The 24,447-nt window shown below is 43.7% G+C and overlaps 1 protein-coding gene across 6 annotated transcripts in view; it reads left to right on the forward strand.

The window, feature by feature from the left end:
- Positions 1 to 24,447, forward strand: part of SEMA5B (semaphorin 5B) — a 274,422-nt gene that overhangs the window by 222,715 nt on the left and 27,260 nt on the right. For all 6 annotated transcript variants that reach the window (XM_075093032.1, XM_075093033.1, XM_075093034.1 and 3 more), the window contains 3 exons: positions 13,987 to 14,104; positions 20,164 to 20,345; positions 23,475 to 23,618. In XM_075093032.1, coding sequence (XP_074949133.1) covers positions 13,987 to 14,104; positions 20,164 to 20,345; positions 23,475 to 23,618 — 444 coding nt within the window. The remainder of the gene's footprint in view (positions 1 to 13,986; positions 14,105 to 20,163; positions 20,346 to 23,474; positions 23,619 to 24,447) is intronic.

Genomic DNA, 24,447 nt, shown 5'->3' on the forward strand with positions numbered 1-24,447 from the left:
CCCAGAAATGTGTGTAGAATGTTTTTGCATCTAAATAGTATCCCCCCATTCAAGCAGGTCAAAGACTGTGATACCAACTGATTGAGACATACGCTCAGATAAACTCCCTGAGTGTGTAGTGAGGTCTGCAGTGAGAAATTGCTTGTTTACACCTCTTAAAAACATTTGTCCTTCTTTTGCCTTGCTTTCCTTGATGAGAGTTTTGTCTGAAACTGATGTCCTCTGTGCTAGACAAGAGGAAGGAATTTGTTACCATCTCTAAATGGATTCCTTCTTTCATGGGGAATCTTGCAGGGCCTACTGCAAGATGTCCCTCTTCTCTTGCCAAAAAACCTAATATAGAAAATGTCACCATCATTTTATTTTCAACAAGTAGAGTTTATCTATGAGCTTGTACTAAATTCGTGTCTGTCTAAATATAAAACTGCCAGCTCTTTCCATTTTTGCTGAACCTCTTAATTGTCTCTTTCAGAAAATATAACTTGGTCATTACTCTAAGTTTGACATAGAAGTGTTCAGTGTGTAAAGGTTTAGTTGCTTATACAGACAGGCTGACACAGAAATGTTTAGTAAAAGAAAGAGAACCACAGCTGGAAAATGCCATCCTGTCCTCAGCCCTTAAAAGCAGAGATGTAAAAAGGCAGAACATAACAGCTGTCCTCTTCAGGCTGTCCTGGAGATTTTCAGTTTGAGAATATTTATGTGTGTATACATATATATGATCCGGTTTCAAGAGAAATGAGTTCTTCCTTTTCTTTCTTCCCTAATCTTGAGTTCAGCTCTCTGGTAATTTATAGATTGTGTCCCACTTTCAGCCTGCATAAGTACTTTGTATGACACTTCCATTAAAACTCAAATGGTGAAGGTTTGCTCAACTGCCTAAAAAAGGGACAAGCAGGGAAAAAGCAGCAGTGGCTGGAGGGCAGGCAGATGGGGGTACATCACAGAGGCCCCACCTATCTAGGACCTGAGGGCTGCAGCACAGTGGCCTGCTCATGCAACCTTATCCCAGCAAAACAGAAACCTGGCTCCAAAGAGGTTCCCTTGCATTCTGGTGGCCACAAGAAGCCTCAGTTTTATGCATGATACAGTGCTGAGTCCTGGCTGAAATTCCTGGGAAGCTTGTGTACCAATGCTGTTTTTTCCTAAAACAAACTTTCTGGAGGTATTTTTCAGTGAAATAAGGAAGGAGAGCAGCTCTTTGGGGGATGGAGACTCAAACTCTTCCTCCATTGACTAGTTTCATGCTACTTTTAGGAGATTTAAGCTAGCCACTGGCCTATACCAAAGTACACAAGACAGGGTCTCCTGACAGTGTGGTGGGCACATACATTTGGCGATGGGGAGGTCAGAATTTCTTAAATTTGCGTGCTGGCCAGGTCATGTACTTGTGTACATTGTAATGGATCCTTTGTCCTATGGCTGAGTCTTGTGGAGGGGCTGTGCACTTGAAGGAAAGAGGAAAAGAAGAAGAAAACTTAGGAAAGCCAAGGAAGGCAATTATTTATTTACTTGTTTAAAAGCATATTTGTGACATTATTATGAATTTTTAAGCTAAGCTTTTTTGTAGGAAATTATTCAGCTGCAAATTTTTCAGCTGCAAATGTTGGAACCCGTTTCCCCCTTAGCATCCTGGCTATGTAGGTTATAAGTCAACTTGGCCTCCTTTGTATTTCTTTCAACACTGAACTGTATCGAAAAGGATGTTTTAATTTCCTCCAGTGCATTCCACCTGGCACTTCTCCTGGGCTGTGATTTATTGCTTATTGTTGTGTCTATGTTTAATACATACTTATACAGCCACCACGGGAAGAAGGGCTCCCACCCCTACAACACCCCCTGCTTACTTTTTTGTTGTGCTGTGACTTCTTGACTGGCCTCCCTGAAAAGCTCTGGTTTCAGCAGTTTTTATAATCTAATCATTTTGATGCGGGCTCAGGAAGCTTGGAGGTGATGGAGAATTTGTGCCTCCCAGGCAGGAATACCACAACACTGTTTTCTTTGGCTGCGCCTCATGTTATCAGGAAACTTTGCAGCCTTTTACACCCTGGGGGCAGATGTGGGTTCTCAGTTGCTGACTTAGAGCTCTTGCCTTCGCCCTTCCTTCTGGGTTCTCCCTGGAATGGGCAATCAAGTATTGAGAGAAAATTGATCCTAGCATTGATCCCTTCCAGCAATCCTTGCTGCTCTGCTGCTTTAAAACCATGGGGCTTGGTACCAAGACTCAGAAATGGTACAGGGGAAAAAGCAGCAGTGAAGGGAAGAAATAGGAAGGGAAAATGATTTCTGCCGTCTCCTTTACTGTTTGTTTATTGACATGGCACCAATCTAATCTCTTCAATGGTGACCAGAAACTCAGCCACATGTCTTGATGTAGTTCATTGTCCCAATATATTTCTGGGTGTCTGAGTAGTGTTTTGTGTGTGCCCACTGACCTGTCTCAATCTGTCTTTTCAGAACAGCCAGTCTTAGCAGCAGGGCAACGGGAAGACATCTGTAATGTCAGCTGCCCAAATTTACAGGCTGGACTTGGCTGCAGGGACCCTGCCTTTTGCGTGTGTTTTCCTGTTGTGCTTCAGTGCTGCCATACCCCACTCTCGCTGGAGACTATTAGGAAGATGTCCAATGTGAGCAAAACCTACAAGCCCTTTGAACATGCAGCGTGTTTTGAAGGCTGCTTTGCTGGGTGGTAGTTTGGCTGTGCTTGCTGCTGAATTTTGCATGGCTTTGAAATCTTTGTAATCTCCCTGCAATTTTCAAATGAGCTTGGATTTTTACCTCAAGTTGCCCCCAAGCTTTGGGGAGGGATATTTGGAGAGCCAGCACTGCACCTTTATCACTGACACCAACATATCTCTAGAATGTGTCTGAACAAAATCCTGAATCTGAATTTTAAAGAGGTGAAGCCTTCAGATCTGGACCATTATTTTCAGGTGGGGCCTATCTGTAGGGGTAGTTTAGTAATTTTTTCAAAGGGTGGGGTGAGATTATGCATTTTAGGAATTGCAATCAAACAGGTAGGAAAATGAAGCTGGTTGTTGTAGGGAACGCGTTGTGATTTGTCTTGCCCCTTTCCAGCATCACAGCCGTGGGCCTCTGAGCAGACGGAAACCTGAGGCTGGCCTTGGAGTGATTTTGTAGCCATTTTTTGATTACACATTCAAATGAGGAAAAGAAAATGTGCTTAGGAATGAGACCAGAGGGACTCTTGAATATCCACCTTGTCTGCTCTCCCTGTCCTAAGCAGTTTATTTTAACACACTTTATGTTGATATTCATTCTTTCCTCTTCCTTCCTCCAGTTTTCTGCATAAAATTTACAGTTCACATGATGCAGGTTGCAATTTTGGGATGTACAATGTGGTTCTGAGAATAGTTTGGCTTGCCTGTCCTCCCCTGTCATGCTGTGCTCACGTGTTGGTATCCCATCAGGTTGTGTGTCACCTTAGGTCAGCCTCATGCCAGTGGAGATACTCCTGCCTCCGAGGCTATGGGGAGAGCCAGATCCACTTGGTGCAGCTATGACATGCTCTCATTTGAACTCTGCCTGCTTTTTTGACCTGGTTGCAGGGAGTTCGCTGTCAAGTGATGCTGAGCTATTGCCCTCCTACTTGGCCTAAATTCTGCGGTACATCCCCTCCAGCCATGGTGCTTAATGCAAAGCTAGCAGAAATGACTCAGCTGACAAGTACTCTTATTTGCTGACTTGAGATCCATGTGGGAAACACAATTCACCTCTAAATAGGTCTGGGCCAGTACAGCTAAGTACATGTAGGTGAGTAACGCCTGAAATGGCTCCAGGGAGTTTTCGGAAGAAACAGGTCAGCAGTAAAAAGAAGCAGAGAGTTTTCTGCCCGCTTTCTCTCTCCAAAGTGCAAAACTGGAGCTCCAAGCCCAGTCCCTGTACCATGTCCACACTATACTTTAAGGGGGTTGAGATATCACATGGAGGATTGTTTTGGTGGTTATTGTTATTTTCTTCTTTTTTTTATTCCTTGTATGGTGCAAAATCCTCTGTAACAAAGGAAAGAAGCACTTGAATTTAGGATCACAAAACCAGAACTACAGAGTGAAACTGTTGGGGAACTTAATTGGAGGATTAATTTGAGGAATAATACAGTCTGGGAAGAGGTCTAAAAATTTCCCAGTTTGGGGGAGACAGTGAATTGAATATGGGCTGGAAATCCTCTGACCTCTTCATCAGAATGACAAAAATTCCTTGAAGGACAAACAAGGAACTATTGTTGGGTAGAAAGTGCAGGAGAGAAAATGATAAAAGAGGTAAGGGAAGGAACAAAGCAGAGGCTGTGGTTCAGCGGAGCCCAGCATCCAGCAGAACGCTGAGGCGATGTTGATAGCCAGATTGTTCATCAAAGACCTTGAAGATCCAGCCCCTTCTTCTGAGCTGAGGCTGTTGAAAATCTGGCCCAGATTTTGTTTTGAAAATCTTCTCCCTGAGAGTTTTAAAAAATATCCAGCTCATTCAACATCCTTTTAAGAGTAGAGGCGAAAGGAAAGGTAACAGCCTACAAAAATGTTGTGATAAAGCTTAATCATCAATTTCCATCTGCTTTGGCTGATATGGCCTCTCCAAAATTAAGGGAATTAGCTAATTATTGTACCACCAATAATGCTTGAAAGCTTTGAAAGACTTCATAGGCAGAAAGGAGAGTGCTCAGCCCAATCTTCTGTCGTCCACAGTATCCAATAATACATCAGAATAAATCACTAAACATCTGGTTTGGCATTCTGGTTACATTTAAGTAAATAGCGAGACTACCGCTGACGGAGAATGAAGACATCAAACAGAACGATGATCACTAAAGCTCTTGGAAAGAATGAAGTTTGGTAGATGAAATGGATCTGTGTTCTTTAAATAGAAGTACAAAATTATACCATTTTCTCTATCCTGAAAACACATTTGCATCTGCTGTAGCAGGCAATTACTCCCATTTTCTTTAATGTAGCTGCTTATATATGTAAAGTTAAGCGCATCCATACTATTTGCAGGATATGACCTTTAAGTTTCAAGGGGATGGTACAGGTCTAAGAAACCTGGATTTCAGGATAGCAGTTGAGCTTCATCTGAAGGGTCTTGGAAAGGGATGTGGCCACGTGTGTCTGAAATTGGATAAAAAAGAAGGCAAGGTTAAGTGGCAATGTAGTGAGCATGGTTATGTTTCCAGTAAGATGCCAGAGATTGGTTTTCAGTTTCATCTTGTTTGACATTATCTTTAATGGCATGGAAGAAAGAAAATAGCATACTTTGTAGATGGAATTTAAGTATGAAGGAATCACAAATAACAGTGAGGAGAGAAATGCTATGTGGGGCCGGTGGGGAAACCAGCAAGAGGCTTAGTTTGAGGAATAAGCCTGTGCTGAGATTGCTGGTGTTTTCATCACTGAAAAGAGTGGTCAGGGGATGAGAGTGGAAAAGGGCTCTGCTCCGACCCAGATGAATTATTACAGTTTTTCCCATTTCTATTGAATGCTCAAACCAATTACATGCTTTACATTTATTTTAAGCTGCCTGTACACTTTTAGGCTCCCACTTTTAGCTCCAAACTATGTAAATGGCCCCAGGTGAATGGCACTGTGGCAGAAGGGGAATTCAGCAGTAGCAAGAGTCCAGGGTTATACAACTGCTGAAACAGATGAAGGTCACTTCAGAAAATGCCAAACAAAATCAGCTAATTTCAGGGCTCACTGCCTTTTGTCTCCTTACTATCATGACTAGGTTGCCAATTTGTTTTGGGGAGCTTTGGATTTGCTAGGAGGGAGGAAAAAGCAGGGAGGTTGAACATGCTGAGGGCTTTTGTTTGCTCCTTATTTTCAAAGTGTATTGCCAACATGACTTAGCTTGCAAGATAGGGAGCGGTTTAGCGTACAGATCCTTTTGCCTCTAGCAGGCTGGCTTTAGGCCAGCTCAGATCAATGATGTCTAGAAGTCATTACCATCTGATGCCTGCTAGGTGGGCTATGTGAAATTAGTTTCAACACAGTGGTGACTGACAGGAAAGCAGGTAGTTTTCTTGGAATACATAGTATTAGGATGACATTGATGCTATTGTTATACAAACAAGATTAATAACTAAAGCTAACAGCAAGCCCCAGGGCAGATATTCATTGCATCTGTCAATTCTTGCAATTCACTACTATTAAGTCGTAAGATTTGTATTCTAGGCAATGGTCATATTCAGCGACATGGCTCCTGATGCAAGGAGTCTACAGCCTTACTGTTGCCATGGCTGGTTTGTTTCATGCCTCAAACTTCCAGGCAGCATTTGCAGTATAAAACACAAATGTGTCCAATGTTAATACTGAATGAATATAATGCTACAGATGTGTCATTAACTTTTTATTAGGAGATGTGCTGTTTTACCTGTTTGGGGAGAAGGAAGTATCTGGAGCCAGAGCAAATTTGTTATTGTTGTTTTAAGTTTAAAATTTAAGTACATGTAAGTATATGAAATATGTATGAGTTGTAGAAAAAATATAATAATATACTGTCTAGAGTCTTTTACAAGTCAAAATACCAAAGTACTATAGATCTATGGCAACACTCCAGTCTGCAAAGGGGTAGGGCTGGATTTCAAGAATATCCATTTACTTAAGTGATGTTGTCTCTTGTTAAAAAGTGGAATGGGCGTTGTTTGATGGTGTTTTTAAAACTACATGGGAAAAAGCAATGGAGAATATGTTGGCAGGACCATTTTGCCCCTTATGCAATGTTAAAATAGCCCTGCCTTGGATAAGAGATATGTTAGATCCTCAGGGTGTAGTAGGTTGTCTAATATTTATTTGTCTTTTCCAACGTACATTAATCTACAAAGGCTCTGTCTAGTTGAATCTACATCTTGTTGAGCAGAAAATAATTACCGAGAGCTTAACAAAATCCAACTTTCACAAAGGAGCTGCCTGAGTATGGATTACTTTGTGCAGCCTGGGTGACAACTGTAGACTGTTTTCAGATTTCTTTACCGTCACTCCCATTTCTTTCTAAGTTGTCTGCCTTTGAAATTTTCTTTCCCTTCCTAAGTTCCCATTTTAGCATAATTTGTGTTCTTAAATCATCAGCATCTTGCAGAAGTTAGGTAAAGCACCTGTCTGTGTCCCTTGCACCGGGGACAAACCCACCTGGATGTGGTCCTGTGCCCCCTGCTCTGGGTGTGCCTGCTCAAGCAGGGGGGTTGGACAAGATGATCTCCAGAGGTCCTTTCTAACCCCTACCGTTCTGTGATTCTGTGATTTGCTTTTGCCTAGACCACCCTTTTTCCCCTTTCTACCTATGTCACCAGACTACAGGAACTTGCCATGTTCACATAGAAGTCTCAGATCTGCAACCACAGAGCAGAAGCGCAGGAGCAGAGCACATCTTAATCTGACAGATGCCTCCAGACACTGACTGACACAGGGCAGAGACAGGGAATAACACTTGAGTGCACTGATTTGCCCGAGCTGCCTTTCCAAAAGGATGTCTAGTCCCCTCTGCCTCTTTCCATACGGCAGCCCTGGGGGACATGTTTTCTTAAGGCTCAAAAGCCTGCTGAGGCTAGGAAACCGTTGTGCTTTGCAGTCCAGACAAACATGCCCTGCATTCAGGAATTCCTTCTGACTATTCCTTTCATTAGGACTTTAATAGTATCTGAGTTTTCTTGTGGATGTCTGATCCCATCACTGGTAGTCAGAGGCCCTCTGTACTTCTGTTTTTATTAGAGGTCAGTTTTGTTTGGCATAGTGACAAGAGTTTCTAATAGTGTTTGCAGAAGAACACATTCATTTTTTTTAATAACCTGCTTTACTAATGTAAACATAAATCCAGATTTAATAAGAATTTTTCTTGGGATGGCATTAATCTTCATATTTGAATAAATGCAATGTTGTTTTATTTCACAGCTTTAAAAATAAAAATAAACACCTATCCAATAAAGAAGTCACTGTTGCTAAAAGATGATGGAATGGGATGTCAGAAAGTAAGAAATGGAATAGTTTGTTGTGTAGATTGCACGAGGCCAAAATCTATAAGCCACAATCGATTAAAGTGATATTGAAAATGGTAGGGCAGGAGGTGGAAACTAGCAAGCCAAGGTCCCTGATGTGGAAAGGAAAATGAGATGAAGATGCCTCTGAAAATCCTCTGCCTGTGCACTGTTTCTTTCAGATAAGTTACATGTGTTTGGCTTATAAATGGACTTCAGTTTTAGAGGTCATTTTACACCATGACTTTAATTTATGTATTCAAAACAAATCATGTGCAGAACAACAATCACTGATGCTAAGCATGTGTGGGTGATAAATTACAAACACACACACCCCCCCCCCTCAGCTTCTCTGCCTCTGCATCCAATATCAAATGCTAAAATCCCAAACCTTGTCTGTCCAGATTAACATCAACTGTAGCCCGCACAATGGTGGTACCTGTGAGCTGTAGTATGCTCTTCCCGAGTAGTGCCCTGCTCCACAAGTAGCCCCATTAATCGCTTATGAAGTATGTGGCTACTCGTTTTGAGGAAAGGGCAGTAGCATCTGGCACGGCATATGTTGTATTCACCAGCTGAGAAATTAAGCTGCTACTTGACCAGCACCTGACTAAAGCAGCTCAGTTCCACTTGGCTTCTCTTCTCAGTGGGGAAAGATAATGGATTTGTACAGATCACTAACTCATCTCTGCAGTTTGAATCTTTAAAGGTATCAAAATTAGAGGGATTGTTTGAAGGTCTAGTGCTTTTTCCCCCTTTCTAATCTTATTTTCTTAAGCCACGAACATCCTTTTGATTATTCTTCTCTTTTCATGACATCTGGCTTTAGGGAAAACAGAAGTCCGCTCTTCCTTGCATGGGCTATTGAGGTTGTCAGTAATTATGATTTGGTTGGCTGGAAACTAATATGATTATTTGTTTAGTTCATCCCCTCTGCAGGTTGATAGCAATGGGACAGTAAGCTAACCTTGTCAGGAAATGCCTGTCTGCCAAACACAGCCTCATGCTTGCAACCAACAGACAGTGCTAAACCCCCCTTATTGCTTGCAAAGGGCTGTTCCCTCGGAGGTAACTGCTCAAAGAGTGCAACAAACCAGTGTGAAATTCTGAGGTCTTACTCCCCAAAAGAGCAAGGTGAACTCCTGTGCTGCACATGCTCCTGAGATGCTGGGCACAGATGAGTGTTGCTCAGTGCCTTGCAGGCTTATAAATGTTTGCACTGCACCTGTTGATAGCACTGCTATCTCTGTGCCTCTGATGAACTAACTGGTGATGCCCATGGGGTTTTAAAGGACTAGGTGCTATGACAATTATTGTATCTCCTGGCAAACTTGATGTCCCCTTTAGGTTCCAAACTCATAAGCAAAAATGCAAAACGCTGTCCCGGAGCAGCAGCAGGGTTTTGTGAGCAAATACATTTTGGGAAGGGAGCTTCTCAGTCTTTGGGTCTAGAGCCCTGCCCCTGCAGATCATCAAATGCTGTCGTTCCGTTCCTATTTGCTTTTAGTCATCAAAAGGAAGTGAGAAAGAAGTAAATGAAATGAGAGGGAATGAAAACTGGGAGAGCAAGTATGTCCTGGTAGATGAGAGGAACAGAGTCCTTCAGTGTGAATGCTCTGGATGACGGTTTTGTGGCTTTTGGTACAAAATGGAATTTTTGTGTGTCTTCTGTCTGGTAGTAGGGATGGGAAGAAGCTCTAGTAATTCTTTATTTCCTTTGGTCTGTCGAAGCCTAATCTCTTAGGTCTGGTTCTATTGATTAGATGATCTGTTTATTATACAGTCTAAAGTTTTAACTCTCAGGGAAAAATGACCAAAAGATGAAGTTATCTAGACTCAGAGCAAATTAAAGTGGGAATCAAAAACTTTTGAACTACAGACATTTAATCTTTAATGAAGATTCTGAAAGAAGATGTCATTCAGGCTGTTACAGAAAAGGAGATCTTGGCCAGGACCATCATCTTGGAAGCAGAAGCGTTTTTACAGCACATGCTATTAGTGAAGATTCAGCACTGTCAGGCTTCAAAGGCCCCATAAAAACTCCTTTGAGTCATAGGTAAGAGTTTCCATTGACTTCAGTAGGCTGTGAATAGTGCCCCACTTGCAGAGTCTTAATCCTTTGTGTTATCTGAGATCACTGCTGTAGAAATGATTGCAACAGCCAACAGGGAGGCCTACAGCTCCCAAACAGCAGGCAGCAGGTGAGCTCCTATGAGTAAGATCTTATTTTCATGCAAATGTCCTTGGTAAGTGAGAATAAGGAACCGGAGAAAAAAATAACTTGAATAGGAGATACAAATGGAATTGTTTTTCAATTGAGCATTTTCAGTGTATGCCTTTATGCCTCGAATAAGACATTTATTGTGAGGCAGTGATTTAAAGTGAATCGCTTTTGATAGCAATGCCCTGTCATAATAAATCCAACCTCTTAGATATCCGACAAGAGGTATTCTCCTGAGTCCTCGCCAAATGCACTACAGTTCGTAGATGGCCAGAGGGGAACTGGGGGCATGGACCATGTGGTATCATCACCGTCTTACTTCCACAAGCATCCCATTTTGTGGGATTTCATTAACTAAGCCATTAGAATTAATATAGCCAGTGTTAACCTGCTATGCTTGGGTAGTCTTCTGGGATAATGGGTTCTCTCTACCTGTGTGAATTATGATGGGAGACAATAGTGTGTCATTAGTTCCTTGAGGCATCCTCAGCCTGCCACTGAGGAGACCTAAGTGTGCTGTTCCCTGTATGTATGGTATGAAATCTGGCCCCACTGAGCCAGTGGCAGAAGTCCCATTGCCATCGAAACATCAGCATTTCATTACAGCATGTAAACTCCTTTGTATCTTATTTCACAGTATTTACATACTGCCCTGCAAGACTTTGGGTCCCATGGCCTGTGTAAGACTTTTCAGCGGTATCATAATACAAAATGGTATTTGCACATAAACATTTCAATTTATTTTGTGTTCTGACCATGGGGAAATGCTGTGATATCTGTACATTTTCCACACCATGGTGCCTGATCTACTAAGAATGACAGCATATTTCTGAAGCATTTTGATCTGTGCGTGCATGTATGCATACATATATTTGTCTTCTGGTGTGTGTTTGCTCTTTTTTATCTTTTAATGACATAAATAGGGATCTACATTCTAAAGATATTGTAAGGATATAAATTAAGGTGGATTTTGAAGTGTTCGCTTAAAGTATTTGCCAGAAATGCTGTTCTCTTGCAGTAATGCACATTGTAATGCTTTTCCTGCTTACAAAAGGGCAAAAAATGGAGCAAATTGTGTGTAAGTAAATACATTCCTCCTCACCCTTAAGTGTATCGCTGTCAGATGATATAATAGGTTTCTCACCACAGTTGAAGAGATGAGTCCTGAAGGGAGGCAGACAGCATAGCTATTCTGTTTTTAGATTTCAAATGGTTTTGAGGGCCTGCCATCAGACAGGGAGAAGTCCCAGGCTTTGATGGTTGTTAAATCACAGAGCGCGCATTTTGACAACCCAGCAGAGCCCGGGCTGGGTAGGAGTTCATTACACCCACGATGCAGAGCGCAGGGACAGCGCAGCATGGGATGGCCATAGCTCCCCACCAGCAAGCACCGCACTGGGCTTTTCCCGGGGCCCAGCATCGTGGCCTTCTGGCGGCTCTGCAGCTCGGTTACTGATGGCCTGTCAGCTGGGGGTCAGTGGCGGCAGTAGGGGACCTCAGGCTGTAATTCATTGAGTGCGCTGTTAGGGATCTGTAACTCGCCGCTCTCAGCCAAGAGCAGCACATTAGCTACATGACATACATTATGATAGTGCCAGCAAAGTGGTCAGTGCCTAACCGGGATATATTGTAGCCTGCGGAGTGGCTGAGGGCTGCAGCACAGAACATATGGAGATTATTTCCTGAATTTATGCAGCACATGTTTTCCTATAAATTAAATTCAGAGAAAATGTGTATCATAATAGGGTGATGTTCACAACAGCCTTCTCTGTTATGAATTACAATGACCTCTCTCAGCTCACTGGGTGCCCAGTGAAATGGCTTCATGCAGTTGGAAACAATAGCAAGTATGTGGTGTCAGGATCTGAAAGCCTGACCAAAAGGCTCTCTAACTAAAAGCAGGGGCTTTTTAATTTTTTTTCTTACCCTCACACACACGCCCCCACCCACACACCCCCACCCAGCTTCTCTCATTCCTCTCTCTAGAAAACACCCAGTTTCCTCCTGGAGGGCCGAGTTACCAAGAGGGTGGGCAGATGCCCTGGCATCTGCTCAGTAATTAACTGGGTGCTGCCCTTGCTGAGGGGCTGCTGGACGGCAAAGGAAGCTCTGGATGTGGCGGCAGCCCCACGTCATGGATGAGGGCAGCGTGGGTTGCCAAAGCAGCAGGATGGAGGTCTTTAGCGAGAATAATGAGCAAAGCACCACGTGTCCCTTCTGTGTCCTTGGACTGAGGATCCCTAGTCTTTTCTAGGCAAATATTTGATGTTCTGTTGCCTGGGGCTGGGACAAAATCATCTTTGCCTTTTCCTTGGGTGTGCTGAGGCAGCTGAAGGAAAAATGTAGTAGAGACAGTCATCATAACTACTTTGCTAAAGCATGAAGGATAAAGTTATGTTCCTTAAAACTCGGTGTGTGAAATCCTTAGTAGAGGAGATGTAGGAGCTGCCATGTAGAAGCAAAGTGGAAACTCATCATTAAAATATAAATATATACACCTGTGTCTCTGTGTGTGTGTTTCTATGTATATGTATATATATGTATAAAACAATGGGCACCAGACAGCAAAACAGTGTAGGGTTTGCTTTGGGGCAAACGGCTGTGGAGGCAGTACAGCCTGATAGAGTGTTTTCAGCTGTGCTTAAGGGACTTGCTTTTTCATTTGCGGCTGATTACAGGCTAATAGGATTTCAAAGATTTCTGGGAGGGAACAGTTCACATCTCATTGCATTTGATTTTTTTTTTTGATGTTTCATTTATCATACTGATACCTACCTTTAGAATAAATTTTATTACTCTCCTGTTTAACTTCTTGAACTGAATTTTTCCCCTTAGTCCCTTGCTGCTGTATAATTGGCAGTTTTCAAATCATTTGGGACTTCTGGAAAGATCCTATCAGCCTTTTGTGCGATAGAAGAGCATGGATCATTGGAATAAAAAATAATGTTGTGAATCTTTTTAGGCTTAGACCTCTCTTCTTTGTCTTTCACTAATACATGCATGATGTGGCTTGTACTGTTATGTTTTCTTAATGAAAATTAACAATTTGAAATGAACCCATGGGAACAACCAATACAGCTGAATTTTATCAGTACAGACTGATTCTGTGACTGACCTTCTCTGTTTAGCGGCAGTAGTAACCCTAGTTATTTTTCTTTAGCAGCTCACATGTTGGGAACACACACTTAGCCTGTAAATATGGATTCAGGAGGAAAATGAATACAGCAGTGTTCAAGGCAGCCAAAAGCTTAGAAATAATGTTCTGCTGTGACTTTTCCAAACTGACATCTTGATGTTGGGATTATAAATGAAACTATTGTTCCAGCAAGGGCCAAGACTAATAGAAAGCCTTTATTACTGGTCCATTGGCTAATTCTGCTTGTCTAACCCCTTTGGATGGACACAGTGTCAGAAAACATACTCACAGAGGTTGCTTTGTGTGAGATCTGGCCTGCTGAGTGATTACACGGGGGCACAAAGATATCTCAATGACAAGTGTTCTTTGACTAAAATTTGTAAAGTCATTTTCTTTCCCTAGGCCTTGGAGAGGAGTGAACTGATTTTTAATCTACAACTTCTATGAGTGATATTTGCTTTGTGTCCTATCACCCTTCTAGTCAGCCGTTCTCCCTTTCCAAGCAGGTAAACCTCTGCTTAGAAGAAATTGTTTCTTCTGCTGAGCCTCGGTGCAGTTGACAGCTGTCATATACAAGCACTATACTTGAATACGTGTCTTTAGAACTAGACAGTCTTAAAGAGCTTTAATCTTTTCTCTTTGCTCATGCAGGGAATGCCTAGGAGCCAGAGACCCCTACTGCGGCTGGGATAACAAGCAGAAGCAATGCACCACCATTGAGGACAGCTCCAACATGAGCCTGTGGACTCAAAATATTACTGAGTGCCCAGTAAGTGGAAGGAGTGGAACTATTTTATATATACTGGTGTGTGAGTGTGTATGTATGTGTGGAAGGGAGAGAGAAAGTGAGTGCGTGGCAGGCAGCCTGATGAGGACTGGCTGTTAGGAGAGCATGGAGAGCCCAGCATTCAGTCCTCCTCATGCCCACCCATGCCTTAATAAGATTGGATCATGCTGTTGGGTTACTGCTGAGAACCATGTAAGCCCCAGATGAAACTTGAGCTTTCTCAGGCCTGCTTCACTGTCTGCACCATTTCCTTGGCTTCCCTGCAGGTCGGGGAAATTGGAATAGCTGATGTACAGCGTCCTTGGGCAGCATCCAGTTCATTTTCCTCTTGGATCCCTGGGCTAGGCCCAGGAGACAACACAGGTGAAGAACTGTTGCACTGGCAGGAAGAGGCATCTAGGGAGCAGCAGAGAAACAGGGCATACATGGGTGGTTTGCAGAGGGAACAAAAAGGTGCAGTATGTACTAGAGAGCAAGAGGGAAGAGGAGAATGTATCCAAGAGAGGGAGTATGAGAAAAAGAGTGTTAATTTCTAACCTCAATTTAGCAGTCCAAAGACCAAGTCTATGTGATATTTCAAGGATATGGTCTTCTTTCCTTGCCCTGGTCTCCATGAGATGCAGCAGCTAAAAAGTGTCTCTGCTTGAATCGGTTTGAGTTGGCACTCCAACTCCCTTCCCACGCACCCACCCACCCTCCTCTGACGACAATATCCACTTCCTGGCTGTGATCCCCAGAAGCCGTCTGGCCAAATTTAATTCCTGTTGCTTGAACTGTACCTGCAAGGTGGTTGGGGAGGCAAACCAGTCCTGTGAAATAAATTAGGGGGTGAGGAGGGGAGGAGAAATTCTCATTAATGTCCACCATTATTATCTAACATCAGTTCACATGTTAATACTGCTAAGTCCCGTGGACAGAGAGAGTGGACTGGATGGGTTATAACTTCAGTATGTTATTTCTGTCTGGAGGTGCTGGGATGTTTATTCCCCTTATCTTCCTTACTTCTCAGATATTTTCCTGGGAAATATTAGTCATTACTTCAATCCATCCTCAGCTTGGCAGGCTTAAGTTTTTCACTGCTGGATTCAGAGGCTTGTGCGTTTATAACCCTCTTGTGTTGAACTGGGATGCAGTGCTTCTTGATTGCCCATGCTGTTATCTCATCCTGCTTAATGCCTGTGTCTGTTGATAGGTGTGCGAGGTGTTAATCCTCTAGTTTGAACATGTCTGCTGTGGTGCACACTAGGGAACAGGCTACTCCAGATCATTGTTTCAAGGTCATAAAAATCCAGCGCAGAATATTCAGGAGCTTTGGCTGTTCTTGGGGTCCTGCTTTTGCATTTGTTTTAGCATTTCCATTGTAGATTATTTTCCGTTTAGGTGCTCTCATTCTGGTGCATACATCAGCCTTGTGCTCTTTGACTGACAGGCTGCCAAGCTGTTTAAAATCTACATGCAAGTGCTTTCTTTTTCATTCTCCTCTGCCCCTCGCTGGAATGAATTCACCTCTGGTGTGGAGTGGGATGACTCCTGTAAGCACCTACATTGGCAATAACCAAGTATTTCCCTGTGTTCAGTGCAGGGTAAAGGTTGTGGTCAACAGAGGCAAGAGTCTAAGGCAGCACACACAAATGACCGCTTGAAAGGGAGGGGAATGCAGTGACCCAATGTCAAATTTCACTCTTGAAAAAGGCCTGTCTGGGAGTTTAGTTGGATGAGTTACTGTCTTAAGAAGTCCTGGATTTTCTCACCCCACTTTCCTGGGCCGAGCACCAGGCGCTGGTACAGCTGTATGTGAGATCACACTCAACTGTGACATGGCGTAGATTAAAAGCACCCCTCCCAAATAAACCTTTCCTAACCCAGATAATGTCAGTGAGTTCTTCTGCAGCCTAGCCCACAAACAGATGTCCTGGCATGGCTGAGAGACTGGCATGAGGTGACTTTTAAGGCTAGAACTGGCATATCATTGAATTATATCCTACAGGGGCCAGGTATTTGTGTGAGTCAACCACAACACTAACACAACTTGATTGCTGCTCTTGTGGAAACATGCTTGTTCAGAGCCAGTCTGAACATCTTTGTACAGCACTGCATTGTACTACAGATTCCCACTCTCCAGCTTTAATAGTAAGGGACCTTAGAAAGAGGGTTAATCATACAGTGTTAACATAGTACCTTGGGCAATGGTTAATGTATGTTATTAGCAGGTAACACCCAGAACCTCCTAAAGGTTTGTTGCTAAGGTTGAAATGTCAAGCATTTTAATATTAAGAAGTGATAGGACACAAATTGCACATGCTGCTGTTCTTTCCCCGTATGTGCATGTGTCATATAAGGGAGTCCTGAATACATGACTGCATGTTGTTTCTTCTTAGACTTGGCAGAAGGGAGTGAGGTGCTTTTTGGTTTTAGGAAAACTGAAAAAAATCTACACTTTATAATCTCTTACTGATGCCAACATGAGCCACCAGCAGGAAAGGAACTTTAGATTTGGCTAACAAACTCTGTTATCCAAGCTCATGGGGTCACTGCTGATGGTGGTTGGCAAGTCAGGAACTGAGTACTCCCAATGAAGCCTACAGTCCTCCTTATCCCAAGCGAAATGATGCTCTTCCTCACAGGTTTTCATCCCAGTCACACTCTGTGCCCAGCAAACCCCTGTCTCAGTCATCTGGCATCTGCTCCATGCTACCCCATTTTCTTGCTAATCAGTGCCAGTCTCCCCACTCCTTTTTTGGGGTGTCTAGCAGACTTGTACCCTGCTCTCAATTCATGGGGATTTAGCCACTCAGAGCTGGAGCTGCAGTGTCTGGGATAATCGGGCTCTGGCCCACACTGGAGCATGCCCAGTACACAGAGGGGACTTCAGGTGCCAAGATCGAATTCTATGAGTCTCTGAAAACTGTACATTTTCCTCCCCACCTCCCATGGATTTTATACCCTAGACAGATCTGAATCACTTTACAGAGAAATTGCAAAAAGATGTTACAGCGACATAGGGTTCAATTCCTTGCTCTGAACACTAGCTTGTTTCAAGGAAAAGGTTGCTTCTTATGGACATTCTTTTTCTCTAGATTTTATTTTAGAAATGTTTGAAATATTTTGACTGAAACTTTGCAAGAATTTTCAGCTTCTGTCAGACAGCCAGCATGGAAACTTCCAGCTGAAATAACTGAAGCTTGGCAACGTTTTAAGCAGTTGACATCTGAATCCTAAGAGGAAGCATAGATGAATTGAAAGAACAAGGAATGCTTCCAGCCTTATCTGTAATATCAGAATAAACATTGAAAATAGCCTGGCAGTGGGGGATAGGAATGGTCAGTCTGAATTTTTAGATCCTGCTGTTAAGCCTTTAGATGGTGCAAAGAAGAAATGAAAAGGTGATGCCTTTGGCGGGAATATGGCAGTTTACAAAATGTGAGAACTCTGGAATTGGTAATATTGTTGGGTGAGAGAAGGGCATTTGATCACAAATGTTTTTAAAGATGCCCTCTCGTCTGATGGGCACTGTGTTGGCTACAAAGGATTTGCCTTGTAAAGATATTCCTGAAAAAGATCAATGCATGTGGGTTTTTATCCCACTTCCCAAGTTTGCTTTTTTGAAGATAGTTTTATGAATTTAAAGATGGAATAATAATCCATATGTAATTTCTTAAGTATAAAAACTTCCCACACTCACGATGTGACGTGTTTATAAATCTCAGCATTTTGGTTATGGCTGCTTATTTGTTTAATTTTTGGGTTGCTTCCCAGTATCACTTATGAGCCAATAATTATTTGTCAGCTTTTTTTTTTTAATTGAAGCCACAGGCCATATCATACCATTGATTTCTGAACAGAACTCCCTGCTGGAATCAGCAAGGCTTTCTGGCTCAAAAATGGATAGAAATGATCCAATACTTGGATTATGACTTTTGTAAGGCAGGAGGAAAAAGGAGATAAAAATCTAGTATTAAATATCTCAAAGTAGTTCTTTTGATTCCCCCCCCCCCCCCCCCCAACTTTTAGCAACCCAACTGTATTGATTTTTGACTGCATGCATGTTTAAAACAACAAATTCAGCAACAACAACAAAACTCAGTGTTCTCTTCTCTGGGCGTGTTGCCTTGTAACCTGCAGCCCAGAGCAAATTTTTACAGTGACATGATAATCTATTGCAAACAAAGGTTTGCACCAGATGCTTGAAACCCCCAACTACAGCTTGATGAGCACAGTAACAGATCTAAATCACTTCCATGCCACTGCTGCATATTTTTGATGCTGCTATAGGTGGGTGAGAGGGGAAGATGACAGCCCCCCAGAGGTGCATTGTGAGTGATTAACGTAGTGCCAGACTTGGAGAATAAGCATAGAGCAGTGTGTGTCAGAGGATGAGTGTTAGAAAGCATTAGTCCTGTGGCTGTTGTTGGCTTCCTGCATGGCTCCTGAGCAGGCTCACAGCCTCTCCGTGCCTTGGTTTCCCTGTCTGTAGAGCAGGAGAAATTATCTCCCCCCGGGGCGGCCCAGGGGACTGATCCTGCTGACTGCAGAGCTCAGTGAGCATGGTGCAGTGGGGCTTGTCAGCAGTAGCTGGCTCAGATTTGGGGCCAGGGCTGTTTGCCAGGGACCCAGCCTCTTCCTTTCTTCACCCTGGGTTGTGTGACACTGAGGCCAAACCCACAATTTGTCGGTCACAGCCTTTGCCAGTGGTTTTACCAAAGCTGCTGAACGTCCCACCACCCCATGGGTGACACCAGTGGGGATGAGCCACCATTGCTGCTGCCTCACCTGCGAGACCCTGCGCTTTGGGACATGGAGTGAGGAGGACAGAGGTTGCTGCCAGGGGAGAGTGCATCACGGTGCTGTGCTGTAGCAAGGAAATAGATGTACCTAGGCAGGGCCAGCTTGGATGTGTTTCTGCCTTGTGCTTCTGAAGACAGGAGCAGAGGGGAAGCCAGGACAGGGGTGTTCAGGGCAGCCTCCCAGACATGGTCCTGGAGTTCTGGAGTTGCTGGATTTTGCTGTCAGAGCTGGTGCCAGTGGCAGCAGTGGCCTGGGAGCAATCTGGAGAGGAGCAGGCAGCACTCATCTTCTCAAGTCAGCCTTGCTGCAAGGGACCAAGCAGCTGGCTCCCCTGGCCCTCAGCTTAGGGCTCACCTAGCAGCACTGGTTAAAACAAGGCGCAGGAGAGCAAGCTCTGACACCCTGTCTTCTGGAAGGTCTTCACCAGTCCTGGGCTGAAATAGTTCTGTTTCTCATGCTTTTGCTCTGCCAGAACTGCTGGATTTTTACTTTTTTACTTCTTTGTTACAGCACACAGGGAGCTCAAGCCCCAGCTTGTTCAGGGCTGTACAGGCATGAAGCAAGGGGCAGAGGGAACAAATAGCAGTGTGGTCTGGTCTATAAACTGCCTTAAGATGAACGGTTGCTCTTTAGCCCACTACGTGATCCTCAGCATTAATTCTAGTCACCTTTACCTTCTAGTTTCCTTTACTTTCTATCTTTCACCCAGCTTAGCCATTTAGGCTACAGCTGTGTTTAGAAAGGGAGCCAGTTCTTACTGTGTGTTTGAACATGGCCAAACTCAGTGAGGCCCTGGTCTCAGCTGGTCACTATGGTTATACAAATGCTAACTTGGAAAATATTCTGCAGGAGCCGTCCCAAGCACTGCAGAGGCAGGAGCATAATGGAGTGGGGACAGTCAGCACTGGCCGTTGTGTTGCTTGAAAGGCTGAACCTGTGCAATGTGGGATGAAGGAGTGTGGTGGTTTTGTGGTGTGGCAGATGGATGCTTGTGCCTGGTGTGGTGCTGGCTGGGTTGGCTCAGATGCCTGTGCACACACGTTAGGTATGTGGGGTGGAATTTGGAGGGTAAATATTGATGTGGCATTGTCTGAAAACAACCCTCTGTTTTGAATCCTGCTCGCAAGCACAGACAGCTCCCATCTAAGCTGCATCCTAATCCCCCCGGCAGCTTTGTTTGGCATTTCTATTGTGGGGCTGTCTGCAGAAATGTAAACGTACTATTAATGACCTTTTTTTTTTTCTTTTAAAATTAGGTGAAAAACCTGACAACAAATGGAAGACTGGGGCCTTGGTCCCCATGGCAACTGTGTGAGCATTCGGATGGGGACAGCACAGGCTCCTGTATGTGTAGGTCACGTTCATGTGACAGCCCTCCACCTCGCTGCGGAGGTCGTGGCTGTGAAGGGGCCAGGATCGAGGTCGCAAATTGCTCAAGGTACCTCAGCATCTTTGTGCTTTTTAGGAAGGAAACAGGAGTTGTGCCTGTTCACAGCTTAGCCCCTTCCTTGTATTTCTGTGACCATATTGTTTATCCCAGCCAAACTGAGGAATGTGAGGTCCAGCCTGAAGTCAGTGGAAAATGAAGGCGTCCAAGGGCTCTGAGAGAAGGGCCTTCAGCCAGGGCTCTTGGAAGATGAGCAACCCAAATTAGTGTTCACATTAACCTTCCCTACACCATGCCTCGGTTTCCCTCAACTGTACAGTGACTACAGTGTACCCATCAGGAGGAGGTAAAGCAGAGGTACTTGTTAGCCAACTGAACAGCATTAAGATTAAAAAATCCAGTAAGCTCATCATTTTTCAGAGTTGGGATTCTGAGGTTGCATTGCCAAAAGTGAGAGGAGCTCCTTCAGAGCAACACTTATAAAGACAGGGTCTAGCCTGGCTCTGAGCAATGCTTGTTCACCTTGTTCTGCGAGTCTGTGACCTGTCTGCAGCACGCTGGCTAGGTGAAGGCAACAGATCATCGTCTGGCAGCGGGTGGTGCTTAGCAGGCCTGCCTGCCAGGGACAGCACTTAAACAATGCAGGTAGCTCAGCTTGTGTGGAAGTGCTGCCTTTCCAGGGAAGCCTGAAGCTCATGCTTGAGCAACATGGAAGCTAAACGTCCTCTGGTCGGGTGCCCAAACATAGCCACAGTGTTTGTGTCCAATGTTACCCCACCGCCCTCAGACTACATCATGTCATGACTCAAGGAAAGAGGATGCAATAGTGTAAGCACTACTTAACCGGGGTGGGGCCAGCCAATATTTTGGTAAATATTGGGTCAACACAGTTTTCATCTACTTTATCTTCTCCATAAGCGTTCATTCCATTAAGGACAGCTGTCTCTTGACTCCTCCCTGGAGATCAGTGCTGGTCTTGGCACCAAAAATTCAGCAATACTCATGCTTTAATTGGCATCTTTCCTTCTAGTTGTGGGCTGTGCTGCCTAAAAGGCATACAGTCATTCCTGCCCCTGTGCTGCCACCATGGGCTGAGCGGAGCCTTCCCAAGGCAGGCTTTCTATGTCAGAGGCAAATGGAAATCATGCCAGTGGGATGGGTTTCTCAGCACTGCTCTGATGGCAAAAGAGACAGGAACAGCTTCTAAGATGGGGATGAAAAATAGATTATTCACTCTTAAGACATAGGAAAACAGCATGGCTTGAAAAATAGGGACATCTGGTCATCCTACATCTGCCTCAGCCCTCAAATTTCCTTTAATTGACTTCATATGGCATTGGGATTTCTTTTTGCAAAGAGGGAGCAGGATGCTTAAAGATGAGTTCTATTAGAAATCTGGAGACCTGAAAATGCACAGTGTCTTTATTTCTGGTAAAAATTCTGAAACACAAATAGATGCTGAGAATTGTTGGGTTTTTGAGGAACTTTTAGTAGAAATTACTTGCCTTGTGTGCTGCAATAACAGCAACCTTCTATTTGGTTTTTATTTTCTGTGATTTTACATCTAATATTTCTTTTGGGTTAAGGAGAGGGGAGGTAGTAGGTAGGTTAAAACATGACAGAATAAGATGAAATAGTAGGATTTTTATATAAGTGAGTTTTCTGTTCTTTGACCTTCTTTGGGGTGGGAGAGAAGGGAAGGAGGGAGAGGGATGAGCGAACGAGAGGAGGAGGGGAGTAATATCTAACACGGTTCTGAAATAAAGCTGCCAAGAACAGGCAAGAGTTGATAACAAATACAAAAACTGTGAAGGGCAATGTGGGTTTTAACTTTCATCCTCTGCCCTGATTGGTGCTATGCCAGAAAATATTTCTTGCCAGCAGTGTTATTAGTTCAGTTAATGCTTTGAAAATTAACATCTGTTTTCGAGCTTAGCTTTCAAGAACCAGAGAGCACCTGAGTTGTTTTTTCACCAGACTTTTTAGAAAGGTTTTTCTTTATTAAAAAAAAAACCCAAAAGCAAATGAGATTTTTTGGCTTAAGGCAGTGAAGTGTCAAGATTAGGCAGTTCTGTAGGACAGAGCATTGCCACTGGCTCCATACAAAATGAAACCTGCAGCACAGAAGAGATGAGATACAGTTCCTCCTCTCCTGCTCCAAGGCTCAGTAGTGCTGCCAAATCAAAGGAAAGTAAGCTCTAATAAATGCAAGATTTTAAAGATGAAAATGTTGGCTTCTTTTTAAGCATGTGGTTGAGTTACAGCATGGCAGCAGCATTGCAGGAGCCGGCCACCTGCACGTGCTCAGCCTGTCGCAGGAATGAGGCACAGAGCACTTGCTGACATCTCTGTCACTGAGGTGTGAACTAAGGGGTTTTACATCCCATTTGCTTCAGGCTAAGTTACCACTGCTCAGCAGAGATGTGATCACTCATTAAACTGTGAAACTCGATCCTGCCTCTGAGCTCTTAATTGCCTTCTGGTTTCTACAGATTTAAGGTCACACTACAGTGACGTCTGCAGGCGGCCATGAGAGCTAGAAGCAATTATTGTTATTTTTAATGAAATTTGAGATTTCCACTTAATAGGATTCAGTGCTGAAGGCTTTAGAAAAACGTCAAATATTATGAGGTTTGTGATAAAACCATGGGAGCTGGCAGTAGTAATGCTGTAAGATATTTAAAGCATCAGTACCTACTGAATTAGCACAGGGTAGATTTTTTACATCTTTCGGCACAACTAGCACTGGTGAGCCTCAAATCCTGTACTCTTTGTGCAGAAGAGTCCAGGAGATATGACTTTGATATCAGCCTTTGGCTCAAAAAAGGGAGGTTATGAGACATGGAGGAGATGATGGGGGTATGGTCAGTGAGAGTTATAATGACCACAGTGTTGCCCAGCAAATTCTAGGAGGCATTTTCAAAATTGTTCAATACTGGCTTCATTCTTTCCCTTTCCAATTTTAGAGGCTTCAATGGGAGGAAAGTTAGGCCAAAACTAAGCACTTTTGAAACTTCCTTTTCTAGATCTCTGCTAATGTAAAGTCTGGTTGCAATGAATAATCTTTTCTCCAGTGAGTTCAATGATTCCCCAGTCAGTGCCTTACGTGTTTTGTTGTTAAGCAGGGCATGATGTGGACAGATCATTAGGTAACCTGTTCTCTCCCACCCTTTTTGTTAGAAATGGCGGTTGGACACCCTGGTCTTCCTGGGCCCCATGCAGCACCTCCTGTGGGATAGGCTTTCAGGTCCGCCAGCGATCCTGCAGCAACCCTGCTCCACGGTACGGAGGCAGGGTCTGCGTTGGACAGAGCAGGGAAGAAAGGTAAGAGGTGTTCACAATGCTGGGTGTTCACATATGTGATGGCTATTCTATGAATGCAGATTAAGGCTGTTTGGGTGAATGCACAAAGCGGAAGGCATTCCAGAGCCTGGGAGGGATGAGGTTGCACACATGCATGGCCAGTCTCTTTCAACGAGCCTGTGACCACCAGAGACTTCAGAGCTGCGTCCCGTCTTGGGCAGGACCTTCCATACCTTCACAAGTATTCCTGTCCCCCAAACACAGGGCTGACTTCCTCAACAAAAGGAGAAGCTGTGCCTGCTGTTAGCAGTGTAGAGTTTATAGATACAGTTACACTGTTCTGATCTGTCCCTGAGGAGGCAGTTGAATATGTGCAGCTTTCACTGCCAATTGCACCATTCCTAAGTCTGTATTAATTTTGCTGATGCACCAAAAGAAGTTCAAGACAGAATATAGCTTAACTCAGATTCAGGGTTGAGTTTTTTCAGGGCTTTGCATCAGAAAAACATCTCTTTTTTTTTTTCCCCTCTAAACTAAGCAAATTCCATGCAAAATCACTAGAAGACAATACTCTTTTGAACCTACAGAGCCATCTGCACTATTACGCTTCTTCAGGCCCAGCCCCTCATTAAACACATGCTTCAGGGCATCCCAGTTTGGTTTCCAGATTTGACATTTCATTAAAGGCCACCTCTGCTTGGCAATAGGCTGTTGCATGTCCCTTGAGTGGTCACTTAAGACGGATCTCTCTGCATTTCTCAGAATACAAAGGGCAATTTATTTAACTTCCTTGATTCAGGACATTTATTGTGTGGTTTGATTTGTGGCCATTCAGAATGGTCCTTTTTGG

Source organism: Phalacrocorax aristotelis, chromosome 5, assembly GCF_949628215.1.
Source record: "Phalacrocorax aristotelis chromosome 5, bGulAri2.1, whole genome shotgun sequence".
NCBI classification, from domain to species: Eukaryota; Metazoa; Chordata; class Aves; order Suliformes; family Phalacrocoracidae; genus Phalacrocorax; species Phalacrocorax aristotelis.